Genomic DNA, 23,112 nt, shown 5'->3' with positions numbered 1-23,112 from the left:
CCAATGCCTTGATCTTAGACTTCCCAATAAACATGTGTTGTTTGCCAGTGCCCAGCCTGCGACATTTTGTAGCAGCCAAAATGGACAAAGACAATTATAATTAGCTTTCTGTTCCTTTGAAATGTTCACTGTTACATAAACAATAGGCTGTGGGTGTGATCCCGTCATTCACCACAACATAGTCTTGGGGTTTACGGTCAACTATTCACCCACCCTCTTTTCAACTGCCTGGGTACTCCCCAAATCCTAGCATCATTTTTAAATTTTTTTCTTTCTTTTCTTTTCTTTTCTTTTCTTTTCTTTTCTTTCCTTTCCTTTCTTTCTCTCTTTCTTTCTTTCTTTCTTTTTTTTTTAAATTCTTTTGCTGTGCTGCTGTGTGCAAGACAGAAAACTTCATTTACCATGATTATCTATACCCAGTGTGAGATTTTTCCCCCTATGGTTCATAGAGAACATACCAATTATGAGGTATGCAGAGGAGGAAAAACACGCTCACAATCTCTCCAACCATTCGGCTGTATAAACAGCACAGGCAGCAGTTACATCAAGCCGAATCAGTAGGTACAGAATCATCTTGTGAGAGCAAGAATAGGATTTGCAAACATCCACTAAGCACCTGGTGTAACAGTAAGTCCTCAGATAAGTCCTTAGCTGTATGGGCTATAGGGGGAGAGGCCCTTGGTCCTGTAAAGGTTCTTATAAGGGAATGCCAAGGCCAGAAAGCAGGAGTGGGTGGGTTGGGGAGCAGGGGGAGGTGGGAAGGGTATAGGGAATTTTTGGAGGGGAAACTAGGAAAGGGAATAACATTTGAAATGTAAATAAAATATCTTTTTAAAAAAACTGACTGCTACCTTCTTATCCCCACATCTCTCCCGTAGTCACACCCAAACAGATGGTGACACTTAGGCCATGCCTGAGACCAGACTCTGCTCTCTAGAGGCCTTCCAGCTTAATCTCTTAACAAGTAGAGTCTCCCACTGCCTTAAGTCAGAGATGGTGTGGCAGGCTTGCTTTTGAATGTAGCCTATGTAATGGTTGGTATGCGACTCCTCAACTTCACTTCAAGGGGCTTGGCCCATCCGAGTCTGATGAAACACCGTTACCTCGGGAACCTCCGGACACAACATTCAGGAGAGGGTTCAGACACCTAGTATCTGGGCCATTCCAGATAACCCAGCATGTCACAGGCATGACAACACGGAAAGTGGGGAGCAGCCAACCTCTAGACCCCTTTCAGCTAACTGTGTCTCCACGTAGGAGAACAGGCAAAACCAGCAGAGTTGCCCAGTCAACCGAGGCCAAATTACCAAGCTACTATTTATTGTAAGCAAGTGAGTCGTCATCATACAAGCTGGGACATTTGGCTGGACCTTAGCCAAGGTGAAAATGAACTCCAGAAGTGGGGTGCTGGCAGAACACACACTGAGAAGGTGCCATTGCTGCTGGTGCCAGGCGGGAGGTGGGGTCTAGAAAGGGAACCAAGAGCTAAATGGTGCACAATGGAAGAGGCGGGAAAGGCAACGGGAAAATGGCCTTCGAAAGCTAGAAAAGAGGTGAGCTAGATGTGTTCTTCAGGATAGAGTGCTTGCATGAACAGGAGCTCTGTTCTTGGCATGGCAAAGAGATGGGGGGCGGGTGGTTGGGTTGGTGGTGGTGGTGGTGAGAAAGGGACGGGAGAAGGGGAGGAAAGACAGGGAGGAAAGGGGAAAGGGAATTTTATTTTGTAGCAGTGAAACACCCAGGATAATTGCTGTCTGCAATAAAATAAAATAAAATAAAATAAAATAAAATAAAATAAAATAAGGGCATCTAATGTGACTGAATGGTGAAGGAGCCAAATCACTTGCGTTAACTGCACCTGGTCAGGCATGAGAGGGCAGGAGCCACCTAACAGGGACTGAGTCATTTGGAAAGGAGGTCCCGATGGAATTCATAAAAACCAAGGAGCCGGCCCTGAGAGCAAGGTGGAAGGAGCAGATGAACACAATAAATAAATGCTCCTTAGGCAACTTTAAAACAATCACAGAACTGACTCTGTCTCCTCCGGCTGCATAATAAGCCAATCAGGACCTCAGCCATTTGGTTATGTGCCTGGATTCTCCAAGTGGGAGATTCCCATGCAACAAAAGCAAGATTGCTCTGCTCTGCTCCACTCCTCTCCACTCCGCTCTGCTCTGCTCTGCTCTGCTCTGCTCTGCTCTGCTCTGCTCTGTGAAGGCCTAAAGAATAATGACTCAAACTGCTGGAAGCCAGGAGCACTGACACCAGGAGTCTTCTTTACCCATGGCTCAGAAAACTGAAGGATGGGCTAAACTGGGCCCTCTCTCTTCAGCCTCTATGCCTGCCCTCTCCATATGCTCTGGCATATTCAAAATGCACATGGCTCCAAATATAAAGAAAATAGTTGTTTTTTTTTAAGCTTCATATTATGGATATTCAAAGGCATGGCAGAGGCATTAGCTGGGCTCTGATGAGAACCTCCTGATAGATGGGATATATAAATGGCAGAAGTGCTTGTGGGATGGGAGGCTACGTGGCAAGCCAGAGACCAAGAGGGGTTAGGTTTGGTCTTCTGTAACAACCCATTCTGTGGGCTTCACTAGAGTTCTCTGAGACTAATGAAGAGCTATGCAATCTGCCCCTAATGATATTCCACTAGGTTCCATCTCTTAACCTTTGGGACAGAACTTCCAACACATGAGCCTTGTTGAACTCCATCCACACCACAGCCCTTGGGTTCACACGGGAAGAATCTGGAGGAACCCCGGGTATGCAAGAGGACTAGGAGTCATGTGACCTTTTAGGGCCTAAATCACACAGACGAGGTCCTGCTGCCGGAAGAGAGTCACACATTCCCAACCCACAGGAAGCAACACAGCCTCCACTTCTCAAAGGGAGAATCAAAGAATGGCCTTCTGACCACAGTGTTTCTCTTCCTTCTTGCATGAACCATACTCCCCATCCAAGTAACCCTCCCCAAAGTCTCACTGTGACCATTGCTTTAGACCTCACAGGTCATCTCTGTCACATACTATTTGAGTCCTCATCCAGAGAATCCAGGTCCATCACAAATGCCCCTCCCAGCCACGGATGTGGAGTTACTGTGAGTTTGGAGGAGAATTGTCTGGCAGTGTGGGGTTACCATGGTAGACAGGCCACATTAAGTGGTTATTATGATAGACTATGCACATTAAATGGCGGCCATGGAAGACAGTCCACACTGAGTGGCCATTGTGATAGATTATCCACACCGAATGGCTGGCTATAATAATCTACAAAGCTGTAAAGTCTGGAAGGCCTGGCTCATGAGCTTCATGGAGATCTTAGAGGAAATAAAGAAAGTGTTCTGGGGTCAAGAGAAAGGGACACAGCCAGCAGTAAAACATTTGGCCACAACACTGACATGAGGAACTCAGGGTCTACTGAAGGATTTTTTTTTTTTTTAATGTGGGTATTCTTATTTTATCTGAGTATTCTTATTGAGAGTGGCACTGGAGAGATAGCTCACTAGGTCAAGGGCTTGCTATTCAAGAATATGATGCCCAGGAGCTATGTAAAAGCTGGGCTCAATGTTATATATTCATAAGACCCAGATCTCAGGGTGAGGGCCAGGGGGTGGGGGATGAGCAGACATCAGAGTCTTCCTGGCCGGCAAGTCTGTCTGAAACCATAGCCTCCAGATTCGCTGAGTGTCTGTCTCAAAACATAAAGAGGAGAGCAATGGAGGAAGACACCCCCTGGCAGTCTCTGGGCTCGACAGGCACACAGGCAGGTAAGCACAATTGTGCACATGCACATACATCCCACACACAAAGTGTAACTGCGAGAGGAAGGAGAATGAATTGTTCTACTTACAACTAGAGTTTAAAGAGAAAAATATTGGACCCAGGACACTCTTCCCAGTCTGTGATTTAAGATTCTCCAGGCAAGAAAAAGTTCCTGGGTAAACACTAAATCCAGGGCCCCATCAGGAAAATGTGATCTCAGGGGAAAAAATGATGACGGGGTTAGAGACAAAGCCATTTATTAAGACTCGGAATGAATGTATTACATCATAGGCTCTTTTAGGCAAAGAGCTGCAGATTTTAAGGGCAGACACCACTACCCTTATTACTAAATGATAAAGAGCTGAGACTGCAAGGCATTCTTCCCAGAAGCCTCACAGAGAGTTGAAGGTATAGCAGGGCATAATCTCAGAGACTTGTATGTCCATCTAATGAGTTTAATGAAAGAGCTTTGTGATGGGCACATAAAAGCCAGTGTTTCTCATCGATTCTGGCAGAGTGGACAGAGGCCTAAGATGAAGATGTTTTCAGGCTTGGATGATCCTGAGAGCAAAGAGTAGGATGCTAAATCTTCTTGTCCTGGCTAATTTTATGTCAACTTGACGCGAGCTAGAGTCTTATGAAAGGAGGCTGTCTCAGTTGAGAAAATTCCTCCATAAGATCTGGCTGTAGAGCATTTCTTAACTAGTGATCAGTGGGGGAGGGCCCACCCCATTGTGGGTATAACCATCCTTGGGATGGTAGTCCTAGGTTCTATAAGAAAGCAGGCTGAGCAAGTCACAAGGAGCAAGCCAGTAAGCAGCACCCCTCCTGTCTCCAGGTTCCTGCCCTGTTTGAGTTTCTGTTCTGGCTTCCTTCAGTGATGAACAGTGATGTAGATGAGTAAGCCAAACTAACCCTTCCTCCCACAATTTGCTTTTGGTCATAATGTTTCATCCTAGCAATAGTGACCCTAACTAACAGAAGTTGGTACCAGGACTGTGGAGTATTTTTATGACAGACCTGACCATGCTGATTTAGGGAGGATTGTGGAAGGACTTTGGAACTTTGTGGAAGAAGAGCCATTGAGTGTTCAGTGCTTGGTGAGTTATTCTGTAGGAGCTTGGAATATTGAAAGCAGTGCAGAAGATGGAGCCCTGGCTTGTGAAGTTTCAGAGAGGGAAGTTTAATGACTATCAGACCCACTTGTTATCTCAAATTAGGGGTATGTGGTTCTGATTAGCTGGAGCTAAAGAATCAGCTGTTATTAGCAAGATACCAGAACTGCTAAAATGAAACCCGTGCTTTACTGGGATACTTGATGCTGGTCAGCTGGAGCTGAGAAATTAGTGATGACTAAGAAAAGAACCAGCATTGTTGAGGTGAAATCTTCTGAGAAGTGTTTCCCGAGAGTCAGCACACAGAAACTGTGTTCCAGAGGTGGCCAAGGTGGTACCTTGTGTTGGTAACCAAACTTGATGGTGTAATAGTCACCCACATAGTATTGGTTTTGAAGGCATGAAGGGGTCATGAAGGACAGCTGAGCCTTGGCACTGCAAGAGGCCAAGAGAAGCCATTGGTGAAGGTGAAGCCTCAGTGGCAGTTGAAGGCTCAGGGCTGAAGGGGTCATGCAAAGAAGTGGAGGCTTGAAGAGAGCCTAGGAGAGGCTACTAGCGAAATCCCACTTGCAACAGAAGACCCCAGAATTTTGGAAATTCCAGAACCATGGGATGACCACCAAGAATAGCAATAGCCATGGAGTGGAGCTGGCCAGAGCCTAGAAGACAAGCTGCGTGCTACAGAAAGGAAAGCTGGAGAAATGACTCAAACCCTTTGGAGGAGTCCATATGATTATGAGTGGATCCCAGACATTGGACATTGCATTGATCTTGTGATGTTGATGTTAATTTGTGGTCTTGGGGATGAACAAGAAAGGAAAGGTTGTAGCTTAATGATGAAAATGTTTGTGTCTCAAGTTGACAAGGGACCAATTTTCCTGGCTAATTCATGTCAGCTTGACACACCTAGAGTCATTTGAAAGGAAGGGACCTCAATTGAGAAAATGCCTCCATAAGATCGGGTTGTACTGATTAGTGATTGATGTGGATAGTGCCATCCCTGGGCTGGTGGTCCTGGGTTCTTTCAGAAACCAGACTGCATGAACCATGAGAAGCAAGCCAGTAAGAAGTGCCCTTCCATGATTTCTGTATCGGCTCCTGCCCTGTTTGAGTTCCTGACCTGGACACACTCAACGATCAACAGTGAGCTGGAAGTGTAAGCCAAATAAATCCTTTCCTCCCCGACTTGCTTTCGGTCATGGTGCTCCATCATAGCAATAGTAACCCTAACTATTCACTGCTTAATCTGTTACACAGATTCCTCCACACTGTGTGACCTTCCAGTTGCTTTACCCAGTGGCATGCAGCAGAACTGATGTTTTGTGACTTCTGAGCTTCTGACAGGAGGGGTCTTGCAACCTTCTTTCTGGTTCTTTTAGAAAGTGCACAAGCCTAGCCTAGCCTCCTAGAGGGTGAGACTTCTCATGGGAAGAGGGAAGGCCAGACACCTCTGTCACCCAAACCATTCACCCAAGCAAGCTACGGTCCCATATATATATATAATATGTGATCATCAGACCATCTGTTATCAGCCTGTCTTCTCTATTCCACACCAGGGACTCCCCACCACATACCAACAACAACCCAAGAACATAGAGAAGCCCAGAGGAGTTCATTAATCAATTGCCAATCCACAAAGTTGCAATCAAGTAATTGTTGCTGGTAACCAGTACATTCTAGGATGGTTTGTTATATAACAAAAAATAATCAAGACAGCCTTCAAAGACTTAGTTCCACGACCAACCTCCCAAAATGTCTGAATGAATTGCATAAGGTGCAAATAAGCAGGAGAGAATAGAATGGGACCATATTGTTTCCTTAGTTTTTGAACTACTAAAAAAATAGGAAAGGGACATAAAATGGAATGGCTCAAAGGAATCATGAAAAAACAACAAAAGGCAGTTTTACCCGGGGAATATTCAGCTAAACATATATCCAACTTCTACCTGAATGAATATTTTCTACATATACTTGATGCGGGCATATTTTTGACATATATTAAACTATATGCATTAAAGATTTTTAGCACATTGGAAACACCGTTTCCTAAATTTAAATCCCATGAACTACATTGTCACCCAAGCCCGTTCGTGGTTAGTCTCTTCCCCAGAACTACACACATGCTTCCAATTGAGAGTACTGAGCAAAGACACTGGGCACATGACGGTGAGTGAGCAAAAGCAGCCATGGACTGGGAGACCATGTGGATGTCACAATCTCACATGCGTGCGGCACTCCCTCGAGTCCTCCACAAATACACTGACGTGGGCACAGTGGGAAACCATGGTGCAGAAATGAGGCGGATGTCGACGGATGAGATTACACACAAACACGGGAAAATCATGCCCACCACACAGATGGCTTGCACTTACCTTTTTCTGACATATAGCAGATATTTCAGCTGTAAAGGGGAAGGCACACAAAATATCAACAAAACAAGAGAGCCCATTTTAAATAAGGGCAACCAAGAAGGGTAATCAAAAAAAAAAAAATACAGTCTTAGTAATGTAAGCCAATGGACTTCATCAAAAGCGTTGGGTTTGCCTTATAAATTGCCATCTATCTTTACTGGCCTCTTTTTTCCCCTCAAAAGCATAAAACATCTCTTTCTCGATGTTCTGATCGTTTTAAGGTTTTGCAGCATGCTGTAACCATGTCTCATACTCTCAAATCCAATGTAACCTCAAATATGCTAAGGAAGTCGGTCAGGTTAAATCGTCTCACCTCATCTTGTTGTTCAGTGGACATTAATACTCCGAAAGCTTACTCTGCATCACAGAAGCGATTGGCAATGAAGCCTCCAGAGCAGCTAAGGACTCTGGGCTCCTGTCACTGCTCTTTCTGTGACAGTTGTGTAGAGCAATGGGCAGTGCTTAGAGTACCGGCGTGAGACGTCAAGACTAGAGGAGACCCTTATCTTAGTCTACTCTGACTTGAGCTATCCGTCTTAACTAGTGTAGAGCAGCCTGTGGTTACTTATGGAAAGTTTCTTGTCAGACATGAGTAGATCCACTGGAGCAAGGCAGTCAAACTACTGTCTGCTAACGAGATTGACCTTAATGAGTGCATAAGAACTCTTGCCAGTTTGCGTTTTGTGTTTCCATGGAGACTGATATCTTGAGAGTAGTAGAAAATAATTTTTTTTTCCCGAGAATCTATCACCATTTTCCCTTAAAATAGTAAGGCCCCACGAGATGGACTGACGCTTTATTTATAGGACAGTCTGTGTTACACTCACTCAAAAGATTAGAGGAAGGTGTTTTCCAAGCCCAAAATCAGTAAAAACTCAGTGTTTAAAGCTCACTTTACATAACCCTTTGGTTACCTACTGTGTGCATTAAGTAACCTGACGTTAATGTCACACCTCCCGGTAAATAAGCAAGAGGTGCTATCAGTTCTTCCACAGATGAACTAAAAATGGTGGCCAGAATTCAGAACCGTGTCTGACACTTCACTAGTGTCTCAGGAACTGAACATTGCCACATGCTCCTGCAGAGCCAGCTACTCAGGAGGCGAGAGGCTGCTCGAACTGGACATTAAATCCGATCTAGGCAATAGAGCAAGAGCCTGTCTGTTAAGAAAACAAACAAATTAAGACAAAAGAAAACCAAGCTGGTCAGGGCGGCCATGCTGGTGTTCTCAGTACTCAGGAGGAAGAGCTAGGAAGAGCAGCACAGGCTCCCTAGAAGAGTGGCCTGGTTTAAAGCGTAGAAATGAGCCTTGGTCCATACAAGCCCAAATCTTCCTATGTATAAAGTAGGAGGCTGATAGATAGCAGTGCTTCCTGTTAGGGACACTCATCACATTGATTTCTCTCTTAAAGTTGAGATAACCTAATGTTTAAAAGGGAATTTATAAGAAGTAGTATAATTTAAAAGAAGAGCTCTTGTTTGCATCAGGCTTCCCGTGGCCTCTCCTGCTAGTCCCTTTACTACCTGTGTCTGTAGTCACAGTCCTTGCTGTGTCCTTGAGCTGGGTCAATACCTCCAGCTTCCCCACCCATGTCTGTCGTCAGCTTTCCTGAGCACTTTTGCTGTTCGATGAAGCCCTGATTGGCTGTGCGAAACCTAGCAACTTCTAACACACAGCTCCCAGATTCTAACACGCTTTGGGGAGCACCACAGATCTAATCTTTTCATTAAAAGGCATTAGATACACTTCCTCTCCACCTTACTGATTGGGAGACAGGCTCTCAGAACAATTAAAGGTTGTCCCCTCACCCCAAAATACAGAGCCAGTATCAACGTTGGGAAAGGGGATCATCGTTCCCTTTCCAACCTGCCACCAACAACCGTGGCAGTGTCTATTCTACACACAGAAAATTCTTCAAGACACAACTCAGCAGGACTGTAGTCATGCAGAACACTAATTGTGATATCTAAGCTTAATTTCTGGTAGAATTGAAAGCTCCTTCCCCAGTCGTTAAGTGTTTAGGCATATTATAAACAAGACGTTGATGGAATGCCTTAGGTCAGTGAATATTCCTAAAACCTGGAGGCTTGGTTGCTGTCTTTATAAAGTAGCACAAAAGGAGATAAATCAGCCATGTCATTAGTCACGATAACTCATTTTCCATCCTTTCCGGAGAAAACCTTACCTTGTGGCAGGAGAACATCAATCAACCACTCGCTGTGGTCCCTAGGAAGAAAAATGAAATTGGTTTCTGAGCTTTGCTGGAATGTTCCCCTTGCTCATGCAGGCCTGTGTGTTAAATACTACCGATCAGAGCTGTTCAGAGGCAGGGTAATTAAGAGCGCCGTCATAAACTTTTAAGGCATCTGATGCATCCCAAACAATCTATAAGTTACAGGCACTTCCTCACATTCTGTTGTATTCAGAGGATGCTTTCAGATGTCAGTTATACTGACCAAAACTCGGGGCGAAACAGACAAAGCAAGTGAGATCATGAAACTAACATGACCACTGTCAAACAAAGGGACCACTGGAGTGACGATACACCATGTTTGAAAACTATAATTTCCTACAGCGTCAAGTTTTCTCTGCAGCCTTCTGACTGGGGTTACTTCAAAATCAGAGCTGCACCGCTGCGTGGAATTGCCCTCTTGTGTCCTCTGGAGACAGATGTGGCAACTTTTCAAAGCTGAAATTGCCCGGATAGCAGCTCTCTGTGTTAAACGTCAGATGGACTAACCTCTAAACACCAGAGCAAAGGCCCGCAGGAAAGCTGAGTAGCTAGCCCCTGTGCACACCGCTTTCCTGGCTGTCGGAATGTTATCGGACTCATACTTACCCTGAAATCCTCTCGCTGCATTCCTCACAGAGATACAGTGGAGGTGGCTTATCACCCAAAGCTACGGACAAGGACGGGTCTATACACATCTGCAACAAAGGACAAGACAGGGTCACCTCTCCTGCTCCTGCGGATCACATCCCCAGCCTATGGGACACACAGGTCAACAATGACAGTGTTAGAAGCAAGGTAAACTGTTTTAGAAAAACCCACTCCTGTATAAACCACGTGCTCTGCCCTGGAGCCCACACCTCGGGACCTGAAATGTGGCTGCCATGGTTCCTCTATTTGCAATTTGCAATTCAAGTAACAAACACTGTCAAGAAATCCTCCCTCCTGCCACAACGCTGAGAGATCCTCCTGTTACCAGAATGCTCAGAGGCGTTACACGAGTGACAAACAGAGCAATCTCTCTTTAAGAAAAGGAAACTCCATCATTAAGATTTCAAAAATCATTAACTGACAGCAAGAGGCTGGCAGTGGAGGCAGTCACAGGAAACCTAGCATGGAGGGGACCTCTTTCCTCACTCCAGGGCTCCATTTCACCCCACCCCACCCCCAGCCAGCACGTTGTTTACCACCCCAACCCCACACCCCACCACCACCCACCACCTCCCCACCACCACCCACCACCACCACCAGTCCTGTGCATTCTTGTTATTGTGGAACATTGCACTTCATATTATAGATGAGTATCAGGATGTTTTGAGGTTTTAAATCAGTCAACAATCAGGTGGCTAACTGCTTAAACTTTCCATCTATTAAAATCTCTAGCCTTCAATCTCTTGTATTCTGTTGCTGATGCTCGCACCTATGGCCGGAGGATCCTGCAGTAACTTTCCTGGGCATATATCCAGAAGATGTTCCAACTGGTAAGAAGGACACATGCTCCACTATGTTCATAGCAGCCTTATTTATAATAGCCAGAAGCTGGAAAGAACCCAGATGTCCCTCAACAGAGGAATGGATACAGAAAATGTGGTACATTTACACAATGGAGTACTACTCAGCTATTAAAAAGAATGAATTTATGAAATTTCTAGGCAAATGGATGGACCTGGAGGGCATCATCCTGAGTGAGGTAACCCAATCACAAAAGAACTCACATGATATGTACTCACTGATAAGTGGATATTAGCCTAGAAACTTAGAATACCCAAGATACAAGATACAATGTGCAAAACACATGAAACTCAAGAAGAACGAAGACCAACGTGTGGACACTTTGCCCCTTCTTAGAATTGGGAACAAAACACCCATGGAAGGAGTTACAGAGACAAAGTTTGGAGCTGAGACGAAAGGATGGACCATCTAGAGACTGCCATACATGGGTATCCATCCCATAATCAGCCTCCAAACGCTGACACCATTGCATATACCAGCAAGATTTTGCAGAAAGGACCCTGATATAGCTGTCTCTTGTGAGGCTATGCCGGGGCCTAGCAAACACAGAAGTGGATGCTCACAGTCAGCTATTGGATGGATCACAGGGCCCCCAATGGAGGAGCTAGAGAAAGTACCCAAGGAGCTAAAGGGGTCTGCAACCCTATATGTGGAACAACAATATGAACTAACCAGTACTCCCAGAGCTCATGTCTCTAGCTGCATATGTATCAGAAGATGGCCTGGTCGGCCATCATTGGAAAGAGAGGCCCATTGGTCGTGCAAACTTTATATGCCTCAGTACAGGGGAACGCCAGGGCCAAGAAGTGGGAGTGGATGGGTAGGGGAGTGGGGGGGGGGTGCGTATGAGGGACTTTTGGGATAGCATTGGAAATGTAAATGAAGAAAATATCTAATAAAAAAATATCTCTAGCCTTTCCATCCTGCATTCTGTGCTTGCCTTCAAGAATAATATACCTATGGTTTAGCTGCATGCACAGAGAATATGCCTGGTTCTCAAACTCTTCTGGAATGTCTCTGTCTTTAGCTGTTTTCACTGATTTGAAGGAGGAAAGTGACTACCATTTGTGACCCCACATATAACTCAAAGCGAAAATCTTGAGAAGTTTTAGTGACCAAAATTGCTAGATTTAAATAATTAAGTCAGCAACGTTCATAATTGCATATTAGCTAATGCTAACAATCTACGTGAAATATTTCCTATGTAAATTTAATGGGCCCTTAGACACAGTAACTAACTACTGTTTGGTCTGAGACATTGGCAGTTTTTCTACAAGTGATTGGAACGTAAGTAGAGGCATTGCATAAAAGCCACCGCTTTGTAGGCAGGTAAGCAAAGCTGCATTCCAATAAAACTTTATTCACAGTAACAGTCAGGGGCCACAGCAACAGCAGCCACACTAGCAGTGCTGTGAGGTTTGCTGACCCTATCTTACATAATTCCCTGGGCTTCAGCCAATTTCATAAAGTGAACTTTAAATGGAACCAGGAATAACTCACAGTGGAATGTAATATAAGACTTTAAATTCTGACATGTTTTCACCCCATCTCTATGGAGACGGTTGGCTGTTACTTAAAAAGTGCCATTCCCTTGGGCAAATCATTAAAGCCTCAGACTACCGTGTCTGTGACAGAGTGGGCTCCACTGTGGAGTCATCTGCTCCCCCTGAGCGTCTCCGTGCACCTGGTGTGGATGTCCTGAGCACTGTTACTTCATGTTCTTTCCCAATAAGTCACTAACATGGCAGCTAAGTTTTCCATTCCACTCAAAAGGAAAAATTCCTGGGATGTGAGAACGGCAGTCATTAGAGACTGGCTGTCTGACTTTTGACCTATTATGTTTCTTAATTAACACGTCTGGCTGGTTCTGTTCTACTAAAATATGTTTGTCTGACTGTTGCATTTTTTTTTAAGTCCTTTCATCACAGCACTCAAGAAGCAGAGGCAGGTGGATATCTTGGAGTTTGAGGCCACCCTGATCTACATCGTGAGTTCTCAGCCAGGCACAGCCATATGATGAGACCCCTATCTTAAGCAAAGCAAAACAAAACAACAACAAACCCATTTATAATCTATGTCCAATGTACAGGCTCGGGAAAACAGATAAAGAAAAAATTTCAAGTAACTCATATCACTGCCTCATCTATGATAGGCTATTTCTCTATCAGTGAAATGACCCAGTTCAAGCCAGATTAGGTTATATTAAAGGAAGATTTATTGGGAAGCTGCTCTTGGGCAAGTTTACTGGCCCCCAAGGATTGAGGCCAGGGGAGTCACCATGGGGAAGGGGAGGTAAGGGAGTTCTCACAGAGAGGAGGAGGAGGAGGAGGAGGAGGAGGAGGAGGAGGAGGAGGAGGAGAGAGGGAGGGAGGGAGGAGGAGGAGGAGGAGGAGGAGAGAGGGAGGGAGGGAGGGAAGGAAGAGGAAGAGGAAGAGGAAGAGGAAGAGGAAGAGGAAGAGGAAGAGGAAGAGGAAGAGGAAGAGAAAGAGAGTGGAAGAGGCAGAGACAGAGAGCACAGTGGTAGCCTGTCTGGATCATATAGGGAGGAGCCTCTGGGGGAAGGGCAGCTGCCAACCTGGAGGCCAGATCTGCTTTGATATGTAAAACAGCCACCTCAGTCCCTTGTGCCACGGTCTAAAACCAAACAATCCTCATTCTGCGGATGTCCCTTTTGTCTGTATTACTGGTTTTCACTTCAAATGTGAACCTGTCTCTAAAGAGACTGAATCTGTGTCACACTGTACAACCCTCCACTTTCCTTCCCAATAAGCAGAATGAGACCCGGCATCTGTGTGTCCCGGTGGTGGTGGGCCATCAGGAGAAGCCAGGCCGTGTGAAGAAGAAGCCCCACAGAGCCAGGACCACTATAGTGCAAAACATAGCCGCACAGGAGAATGTTAGTTTTCTAAAAGTGAAAAAAACTAGAAAAAAAAAAAAAGATTGGTCAGGGAGAAAGCATGTAATGAAAATGTCTTTCAGGCAGGGCAAGATGGTGGCTGCAAATATTTGAACGTACTAAATGCCGAGTGTTTACTTTTAAGTAGTTTTAAATTTAAACAACTTCTATGTGAATTTCATCTCAATAAAGAAAAGAAAAATACCAGAGCAGGCTGGTTGTGCCTGGCCTCCAGGACTGGCTTTTGGCATAAAAGTAAGGTCAACCCAGATGTGTGGGCTGGGCTGTCTGCCTAGAAGAGGAGAAAATCTAATTTCTCCTTTCTGTGATTAGATGGCCAGAAAGCATTACTAACCAGGATGCCAGAGGCCTCTTGAGAATTCAGTCTGTCATAAAAGCAAGGGGAAAAAAATAACTGAAGAAACCTGTAACAGGCAAAAAAGAAGGAAGGAAAACAAAAGCAGGAGGGGGCCTTGGACGCCTAGCCGCTGTGAGAAGCGACTGACTAACTCCACGTACCACGTGACCTGCCATGTGCTTACGGCAACACCCTCACGCCAAAGAAAAGACCTTGAACCCCACATCTTCTAAAGTTCAGAATGGGGTTATGTGAGAAAATGCGCAGTGCAAAGCCTGCGCTTCTGTCCCTGGCTCACTCACATCTGTTCTTTCTCTGGAGCCAAGGTGTCTATGTCTTACGGTTCGAAGTTGCACAGTCCTATCACAGACTCTAGGACGTGATCAGCAGAGAGGGGAGGATCCCCAAATGTATTGGCTCAGACAGAAGCCAGTTAAAGACAAGTCCGTCAGTTAAAGATGTGTTTGTCGGGATTCTTCGGACAATTAGCTCAATGCCTTACAGGCCTTGGCTGTGAACTCACAGCCCAAACTCACAGAGACCACTGTTGCTCTTAGCCAAATACTGTCCCTTCAACATTGAACCCGGAAGTGCTTGAGACAGACGGCAGAGCTCTGCTTTACAGAGATGCATGCAACTCGCTCCTTCACTGAGCAGGTTACTAACTGAGAGCAGGGGCACAGACCAGGCTTGGGAAGCAAGCAGTACCTTCACAGCCGGCTTGTTGATTGCATTGTGACATTCGATATGCTGGCAGTGGATGGGATTCCAAGCTGAAAAGCAAAAGAAAGCCAGTAAAGATCTCTTGCTGAGGTTGCCCGCACTCCAGTAAAAGGCGGATCGCTCACAGCATTGCTTTCTCCTAAATAAAAATATCACCAAGTAGCATCCCAACAGAATCAATCACCTATGAAAAAAAAAAGATTTAAAATCAGACCGAGGTAGGGTGACTCTGTCCACTTTTCCTGGGGAGGAAAGCTGGTAGCAAGTGGGATACACAGGGCCATACAATCTCGCCGTGTTACGACACTGACAAGTTCTCAAAGTGCCCCAAAGATATTTTCGTTGGAGTCTCCTACAGTTGTGCAGGTAGGTGCAACAGGTTATTAAGCTCCTGTCACATAGTAAGTTAAATTTTAGAAGATTAAGTTGCCCAGGATGGTCACAGATTGGTGCAAGCTGAGGCTAGAAGCTGCAACACTAGGTTCCTGACCTGGGCTCATCTCACTGTGCGGCACTATGCAAAATGTCCCATGCTTTTGTCACCAGAAGCTTAATAGGTAACAACATGATGGGTCAGAAGGAATTCTCCACTATTCCAGTTCCTGCTCCATCTTCTTCAGATGGAGGCTGGAAAGTGAGTTTCTTGCCTGAAACACTGAGTCTCAGCTTTTCTGCTGCTACTTGTACACAGGTCCCTAATTCAATATATAAAGAGCAGGGGGAAAAACAAGCTCGTGTCTCTAGCTGCATATGTATCAGACGAAATAGTATTCTAATCACAGATTCATATCTGCTTTAAAAGAGAAAAAAATGAGTAAATAAATGAAAATCACTCGAGTTTAGGCATTATGTAATAATCATATTCATCTCCAATTGGTAGTAAATAAATAAAAATCACTTGCATTTAGGTATTATATAATAATCACATTCATTTCCAATGGGTAGTAAAGACAAGGTGACTTAGAAGAATGGTGGTATGTTTCCTTTTGCAATCAGGAAAACTTCACAACCACCTTTAGACTGTACACTGCTGCAAATACTTGCAACAAACGCCTTATTTCTCCAACCCAAACTCATGAAAGACACAACTCATCCATTACAGCATTCTTCCTGCTGAGTTTCATAATGAATCTTAAATCCTTCTTTCCACTGAACTCCAGTCACCACAAGCCAGAGCAGGCTGGCATACACAGTGGCATTTGCTGACCTCTCTGAACCCATCTATTATGAGAATAGGTCATATTTAAAACATGTCAGCTGCTGTGGCACTGGTGGAAACAGATTAGCATATGCAGCAGCCATGACATTAGATCAGGGCTCTAATGACCTCTATTCTGTGGATGAGGGAAATGTATGAGAGGACCAATCCCTTTGGTTTGTTTTTTATTTTTTCATCCATTTTTACCATGCCACTGAGCTAAGAACAGGTTCTAGGATAGTCCCCTTAAGTCATTTTTCAACTTTGATGGGAATTATTGACCCACAGTTCATAGACGCTCAAGAGGTTGTAGTCAAGACTCAGCAAAGGAAAAACACATCAAAACTTATTAAAATCAAATTGATGGGGGAAAAGCCGAAAACTTTTAAAGCAGCCATTAAGAACAAAAGATACCTCACTAATAGAGGGATAAAGATAAGAACAATCTCTGACGTTCTCTTAAAAACAATGCAAGATGGGACATAGAAAGGTTAAGCTCAAACTGATCTCGAAGCATCCTGCCTTCTGGCTACCCATCATAGTGCCAGGGCAGGGTGGGGTGGGGTAGAGGCTATGCAGACTGCTGGGAGAAGCTCTCAACAGCAGTCAGACCCAGCCCTGGGCCCTGTGTACAGTCCTAATGAGCCAGGGAGCATGCAACTAGTGCCAAGTCTGTTATGAGTGTAGTCATCCACTTCCTGATTGCATTTAAGGCCCACTCCACAGGAGGAAATTCACATCTGCTACTGTAAACACAGCCAAAAGCCTGCAGCTGAGATTGTGGTGGAGGGTCAGAAGTGCTAGTGGGAAAGCTATAGCTGTTGTTTTGGGTTTTGTTGTTGTTGTTTATGATTTATTTTTATTTATGTGCATTGGTGTTCTGCTTGCTTGTACGTGTGTGTGTGAAGGTGTCAGATCCTCTGGAACTGGAGTTATAGACAGTTGTAAGCTGTCATATGGGTGCTGGGAATTGAACCTGGGTCCTCTGGAAGATCAGCCAAGTGCTCTGAACCTCTGTGCCATCTCTCCAGCCCCTGTTGTCTTCTTAAATGCACATGATGTGCCCATCAAAGTGCCTTCAAAATAACTACGTTTATGTCCATAGGTTAGTGCTGCCATCAGCTTTGATAGGAGACATTTTCATTTACAATGGACAGAGGTAATTAGAAAGACTCATAACTGATGTATGAGTAAAAGTGATGAGAAAAGGTGGCTGCTGAATGCTCAGCTGTAACCAAAACATCTATAGCACACACATAGGCACACACACACACACACACACACACACACACACACACACATACACACACACACACACACACACACACACACACACGCGCGCGCGCGCGCGCGCACACACACACAGCAGGCTCAAAGAGTATCCTTGAAGACAGGGCAGAGAGAATGTAAGAGCTGAAGAAAATGGGGAAGTGGTGGGGAACACTGACTTCTGGGTCCAATAAGGATTGCACTCACAACAGCAGTGAATATCTGCAAGGGAAAGATCTGCAGCACAGGACTGAGCCTGTCAACAGCTTGTTGTGGAAGGGAAAGAGACTCTTAAGGCTGAGGGTTTATACCCTGTTAACGGTTGACAGGAAAGGGAGAAACACTTCCCTGAGTGGTATAGCCACTGATCAGGTTCCTGTGCTCCTGCAAGCAACGCCATCCCCCCACCCCGCTGCCCAGCCTCCAACCCCGCACCCCTCCCCTTGCACCTGTAAGAAACCCTCCTGAACTCATCAGAGAAAAGGCTCTGAAGCAGAAGAGGAGCTGGCTGGGAAAAGAAAGGGAATCAGCGGCAGGTGGAAGAGAAATAAGAGACGGTCATGGGGTGAAGGAAATGGGAAAATATCAGAACGTGTGTGAACACAACAAATGAAACAAACCCACTGTTGTATATAATTAATATGCTCTTCAAATATACGCTAGAAGGCACTAGAACCACATCTTTGAAGGGCTAAAAGAAAAACATCTCAGCTTAGAATTCTACACCTAATAAAACTATTCATTACAAACATATACTAAACCAAGGCTATCTGGGATAAAGAAGAAAAGATGCAAGGGGCCAAGTGAAACATGTTCTTCTGTCAGCAAGTAAACCTTACTTCCTCATCTGAGGGTAGACAACAGTGCTAAGGCGCACCAGCCTTAGAGAAAACGTTTTAAAAAGAAAGAAAAATCATTAACCCAGCATAGAAATAAAATTAAATATTAAAAAGTTAGCCCCAAAAGTTGTTATAGTCATAAAGAACAAATGGTCTAGTCATAAAGTAAGGGGCCATGGTAAGTCTGCCCTTCTCAGCCATCACACTGTGAACGACCTAGATAATAGGCACGTTGCAGGTAGATGTTCTAAAAGGTAGGAATTATGAAATGAGATTCTTCCAGAAAGCATGATTCTTATTGTGTGCATGTGAGAAACACTCAAAATATAATAAAAACTCTGCCATGTAAAACACTCATGCCCAGAATCTAAAGTCTCCACAGAAATGTCAGGCAAGCTGACCCCAGGTCAAGAAATATGAGCAGAAAAAAAAAAATGCAAAGGGCCAACAGAGCAAGGCACAGAACAGCCCTAACTGTGAGCGGGTTTAATAGACAGACCGAGGAAAGGAATCCGTATTCTAGCTGTGAGTTTCAACAGCCTTCTCTCATTCACTATTCTGATAAAATGAATGAACAGAAAGTCAATAAAATTGTGCAAATGAAACAAGATTAATAATGACAGGATCCTTCATACACCTCCCCAAATCCATGTTATTTTAAACTACATAAGTAACATTTACTAAGATGCATAATAAGAATCAAAACTTAAGCCGGGCGTGGTGGCACATGCCTTTAATCCCAGCACTTGGGAGGCAGAGGTAGGCGGATTTCTGAGTTCGAGGCCAGCCTGGTCTACAAAGTGAGTTCCAGGACAGCCAGGGGTACAGAGAGAAACCCTGTCTCGAAAAACCAAAAAAAAAAAAAAAGAATCGAAACTTAAGTCTTAAGTTCTTTGGTGACACTGAAATTCCACTGAAGATCCACAACACAGAGGTATCTAGAAAATCACTAAGTATTCATATTTTAAAATACTCCTAAGCACTACATAAGTTAAAGTTCTCCTTTAGCCCAAGGTATAACTCATGTACTTAACATCCACAAGAATTGTTAGAAAGTATTCAATACCAGATATAACAAATTCCTGACATACATAACAATTTCATGAGAATGCAATGGAAACATTAAAAGGAAAATTTATAGCTTCAAATTCTTATGATACAAATACAAAAGGTCTATGGATATTTATGCTGTTTCTTTATGAAGATGGAAAGATACAAAATCAAGTGCAGTATTAGAGAGAGGAAGAAAATCATGCAGACAGAAACAGAAGTTACTAAAACTAAAGGCACAGGAACAGTACAGAAAAGGGGAAAACCGAAAGCCAGCTCCGTGGGAAAAATCAAGGAATTTGATAAGCTTTCTAACCAGTCTGGGGAAGACGAAAAAATATCATGAGACAATATACAAGCTACCAATGTCTGAAAGGAAAGTAGGAGATACTAAAGACACACAGACACCAACGGATCTATTAATTGGATGAAACGTCCATATTCTTCAAAAGACACAATTTTAAAATGTCTCAATGAAAACTATGGGCTACAAGTAGCCCTGCAACTGTTAAAGAAATTGGATTCGTAACAGAAAATCTCCCTGTAAAACAAAAACAAAAACCTGAGTCCAGATGGCTTCAGTCAGAATTTAGGACTTCGTGTAAGAATAATCCCGATATAGACTCAGAAAAGAGAAGCGCTGAGACTCTTCTCAGCTCAGTTCCCGAGGCTGGTGTTACTCTGTCAACAAGGCCACTTGAAACATGACAATTAAAAAACTATAAATGCCCCTCATAAATACAGCTTCAAGAATATTTAACAAAAATATTGGCAATAAAATACAGCATAACAATATGGAGTTTATCCCAGAAATTCACAGTTGGTTCAAAAATGCAAATCAAATGAGTATAACTTGCCATATCGGGAACATAAAAAAGAGGAAGTCATATGGTCAGCTCAGCAGAAGGAGGAAACATTGATCCCCTCTGACCTTCACTCGCTCACAATCTTGGCGAAGATCAGACCAGAATTGCTTTAATCTGATGTTTAAGGAAAGCATCGGCGGACAGATCATTGCTAATCTCAGGCCAAGCACACATTGTGTTCCAATCCACACAACTAGTAGGGTTCAGGTTGGGGTGGGCATAAGGGCCAGCCTGTAACTCCTGGCTTGGTGGTGGAGATAAGGGGAGCCCTAGGAAAAGCTGGCTAGTAAGGTTATCCTTATCAGTGAGCTCTGGGTTTGACTTGGAGCCCCTGCCTCAGCGAATAAGGGGAGAAACAACCGAGGAAGACAGAGGAGAACTTGGGGCCTCTGAACTAAGGAGTATACACACACACCCCCACATATGTGAGCACACATACACAGGCCAAGCAAGCACACCACACACAGAGACACATGAAAAGGGGGGGGATCTTTATTTTCAGAGCACATAACAGTTTTTAGGAAAAAAAAATCTTAAGAAATCCAGGTGTAAGACAGGAAAGGCTAGCATGTGACCTTATCAAGGTTTCAGGTATAAAGTGCATTTCAAAATCAAGTTGTTTCTACTCATTATCAACACACAAATAGAAGATTACGTTTTAGCACTATTTACTGTAACAATCCAAGCTGCACAATACACAAGTAATTTTAACAAAATCGCTGTAACACCTATGCATAAAAGATGAGGGAACATTGCTGAAAGAAAAACTTTAAATACCTAAATAAGTGGGAGATATTCTATGTCTGTAGATTTAAAGGCTCGGTGCTGAAAAACATCAATCTTCCCATATTAGCCTATTTATTCAATGAAATATTCAAGTTTGTATTAAAAAAATCCAAGCAGATTATTTTATTAAAATGACAGGATCCATGAAGATGCAAAAAACATCACGTGATTTTAAAATATACTTTACTGTGGTGGGTGTGGGTATGTGTATGTTTCATGTGTGTCTACACATGCACATACACACACACACACACACACACACACACACACACATGCATGCTGGGGAAAGATCAACATCAACTGTCTTCCTCAATTTTTATTGTCTCCACTATATGTTTCAAGACATGGTCTTTCCCTGACCCTGGAGCTCACCAATTCAGCAAAAGTTAGCCAGCTGCCAAGCCTAAGAGATGGCCTGCACCCCAACCCCCATCTGCCTCCCTAACACTGAAATCACAGGCAAGCCCTACCATGCCTGACGTTTTACATGGATGCTTGGAATTAAAACTCAGGTCCTCTATACTATAGAGTGGAGTAATAGGATGTAGTTATGGCACTAGGAGAGATGAAAGGAGGAAATACACAGTTCTACAAATAGACCTGAAAAGTATGTGCACAACTAATTGCCTTTCAAAGAAACTCAAAATCAATTCAACGTGAAAAAGATAATTCTTTTTAATGACTTGAGTTGGAATAACTTGGTCTCTTTAGGGGAAAATACATCCTTTTCTCTCACTCTACCCCAAATGTCCATTCTAAACGGATCATAGTGTAAAACATCAAACTTCTAGGTGCATAGGAGAAAGTCTTGATGGGCCTCTTTATGTAGGCCTATAATCTCGGTGACTTCAGGAGGTAGAAGGAGGAGAAGTTTAAGGCCAGCCAAGGCATAGAGTGAGTTTAGGCCAACCTTAGTGAGACCACATCCCTAACTACAGGATAAATTCAGATAGCTATGGGTCTGGATATAGATCTTATCTGACAAAACAAAACAAAACAAAAGATAATTTTTCTATAATCTTTGTAGAGACAAAGAACCATAAAAAAAGATACTCATCAATTTTACTATATCAAAATACAAAACTCATGTTTAAGCTTGAAACTTGAAAATATAAAACTCATGTTTAGCTTTGATAACCTGGGTCCAATTCTGAGCACCAGAAAAAAAAAGAACAAAAATGAAAGATCAACTTTAAAAAAAAGAAAACATATAAAAGGCCGAGAGGAAGCATGTCTGAAAATGATCTACTCTATGGACAAGCAGATTCTAGCAAATGAATGTGTTCTGCTACACATATCTTCTCCAAGTCAGATGCCAAAACTAACAGAAATTCAGTCTCAGGGGAGACTAACAGAATGGGACAAAAATGGATTTGGGTAAGACATGATTAAAATGTACACAAGCTAAAAACAAAAAGGCAGAATTAGAAATCTTCCCTTAAAGAAACTGCTGTGAGACAAGATGCTTATTATATACCTATGTATTACTATGTATCTATGTATTACAATGTATCTATGTATTACTATGTATCTATGTATTACAATGTATCTATGTATTACAATGTATCTATGTATTACTATGTATCTATGTATTACTATGTATCTATGTATTGCTATGTATCTATGTATTACTATGTATCTATGTATTACTATGTTTCTAAGTATTGTTATATGTCTATATACTACTAAGTATCTGTATAACTGTGTATCTATGCATTGCTATATATCTGCATATTGCCTTTTCTATGTATTACTATGTATCTATGTATCACCACATATTACTATATATCTATGTGTCACTGATTATTATTAAATATCCATGTATCAGTATGCATTGCTATGTATCTATGTACTACCATATATTACTATGTATCTACTTATTGCTATGTATCTAGTATTTGCTATGTATCTATGTATTACTATGTACTACTAAGTATATGTTACTATATATTACTATGTATATGTATTAACACATATTACTGTGTATCTATTTACTATGCAGAACTTGGTCTCTGCCTTTGAATGTGGGATTACTGTGTTGCACGGCCACTGTAGACTGGTAGAGCTGATCCTGGGTTAGCATATGTAGTA

At 43.2% G+C, this 23,112-nt stretch overlaps 1 protein-coding gene across 19 annotated transcripts in view; it reads right to left on the bottom strand.

Moving 5' to 3' along the window:
* The window catches only part of Unc79 (unc-79 homolog), a 236,846-nt gene that overhangs the window by 127,051 nt on the left and 86,683 nt on the right, over positions 1–23,112 (bottom strand). For 18 of the 19 annotated variants that reach the window (XM_006515747.4, XM_030246673.1, XM_006515753.4 and 15 more), the window contains 4 exons: positions 14,999–15,063; positions 10,134–10,222; positions 9,480–9,520; positions 7,255–7,283 (listed from right to left, as the gene is read on the bottom strand). In XM_006515747.4, coding sequence (XP_006515810.1) covers positions 7,255–7,283; positions 9,480–9,520; positions 10,134–10,222; positions 14,999–15,063 — 224 coding nt within the window. The remainder of the gene's footprint in view (positions 1–7,254; positions 7,284–9,479; positions 9,521–10,133; positions 10,223–14,998; positions 15,064–23,112) is intronic. The other variant, XM_030246675.1, reaches the window with a different exon arrangement.

This window comes from Mus musculus, chromosome 12 (genome assembly GCF_000001635.26).
Source record: "Mus musculus strain C57BL/6J chromosome 12, GRCm38.p6 C57BL/6J".
In the NCBI taxonomy this organism is placed as follows: Eukaryota; Metazoa; Chordata; class Mammalia; order Rodentia; family Muridae; genus Mus; species Mus musculus.
This window is presented reverse-complemented; position numbering and strand designations above follow the sequence as displayed.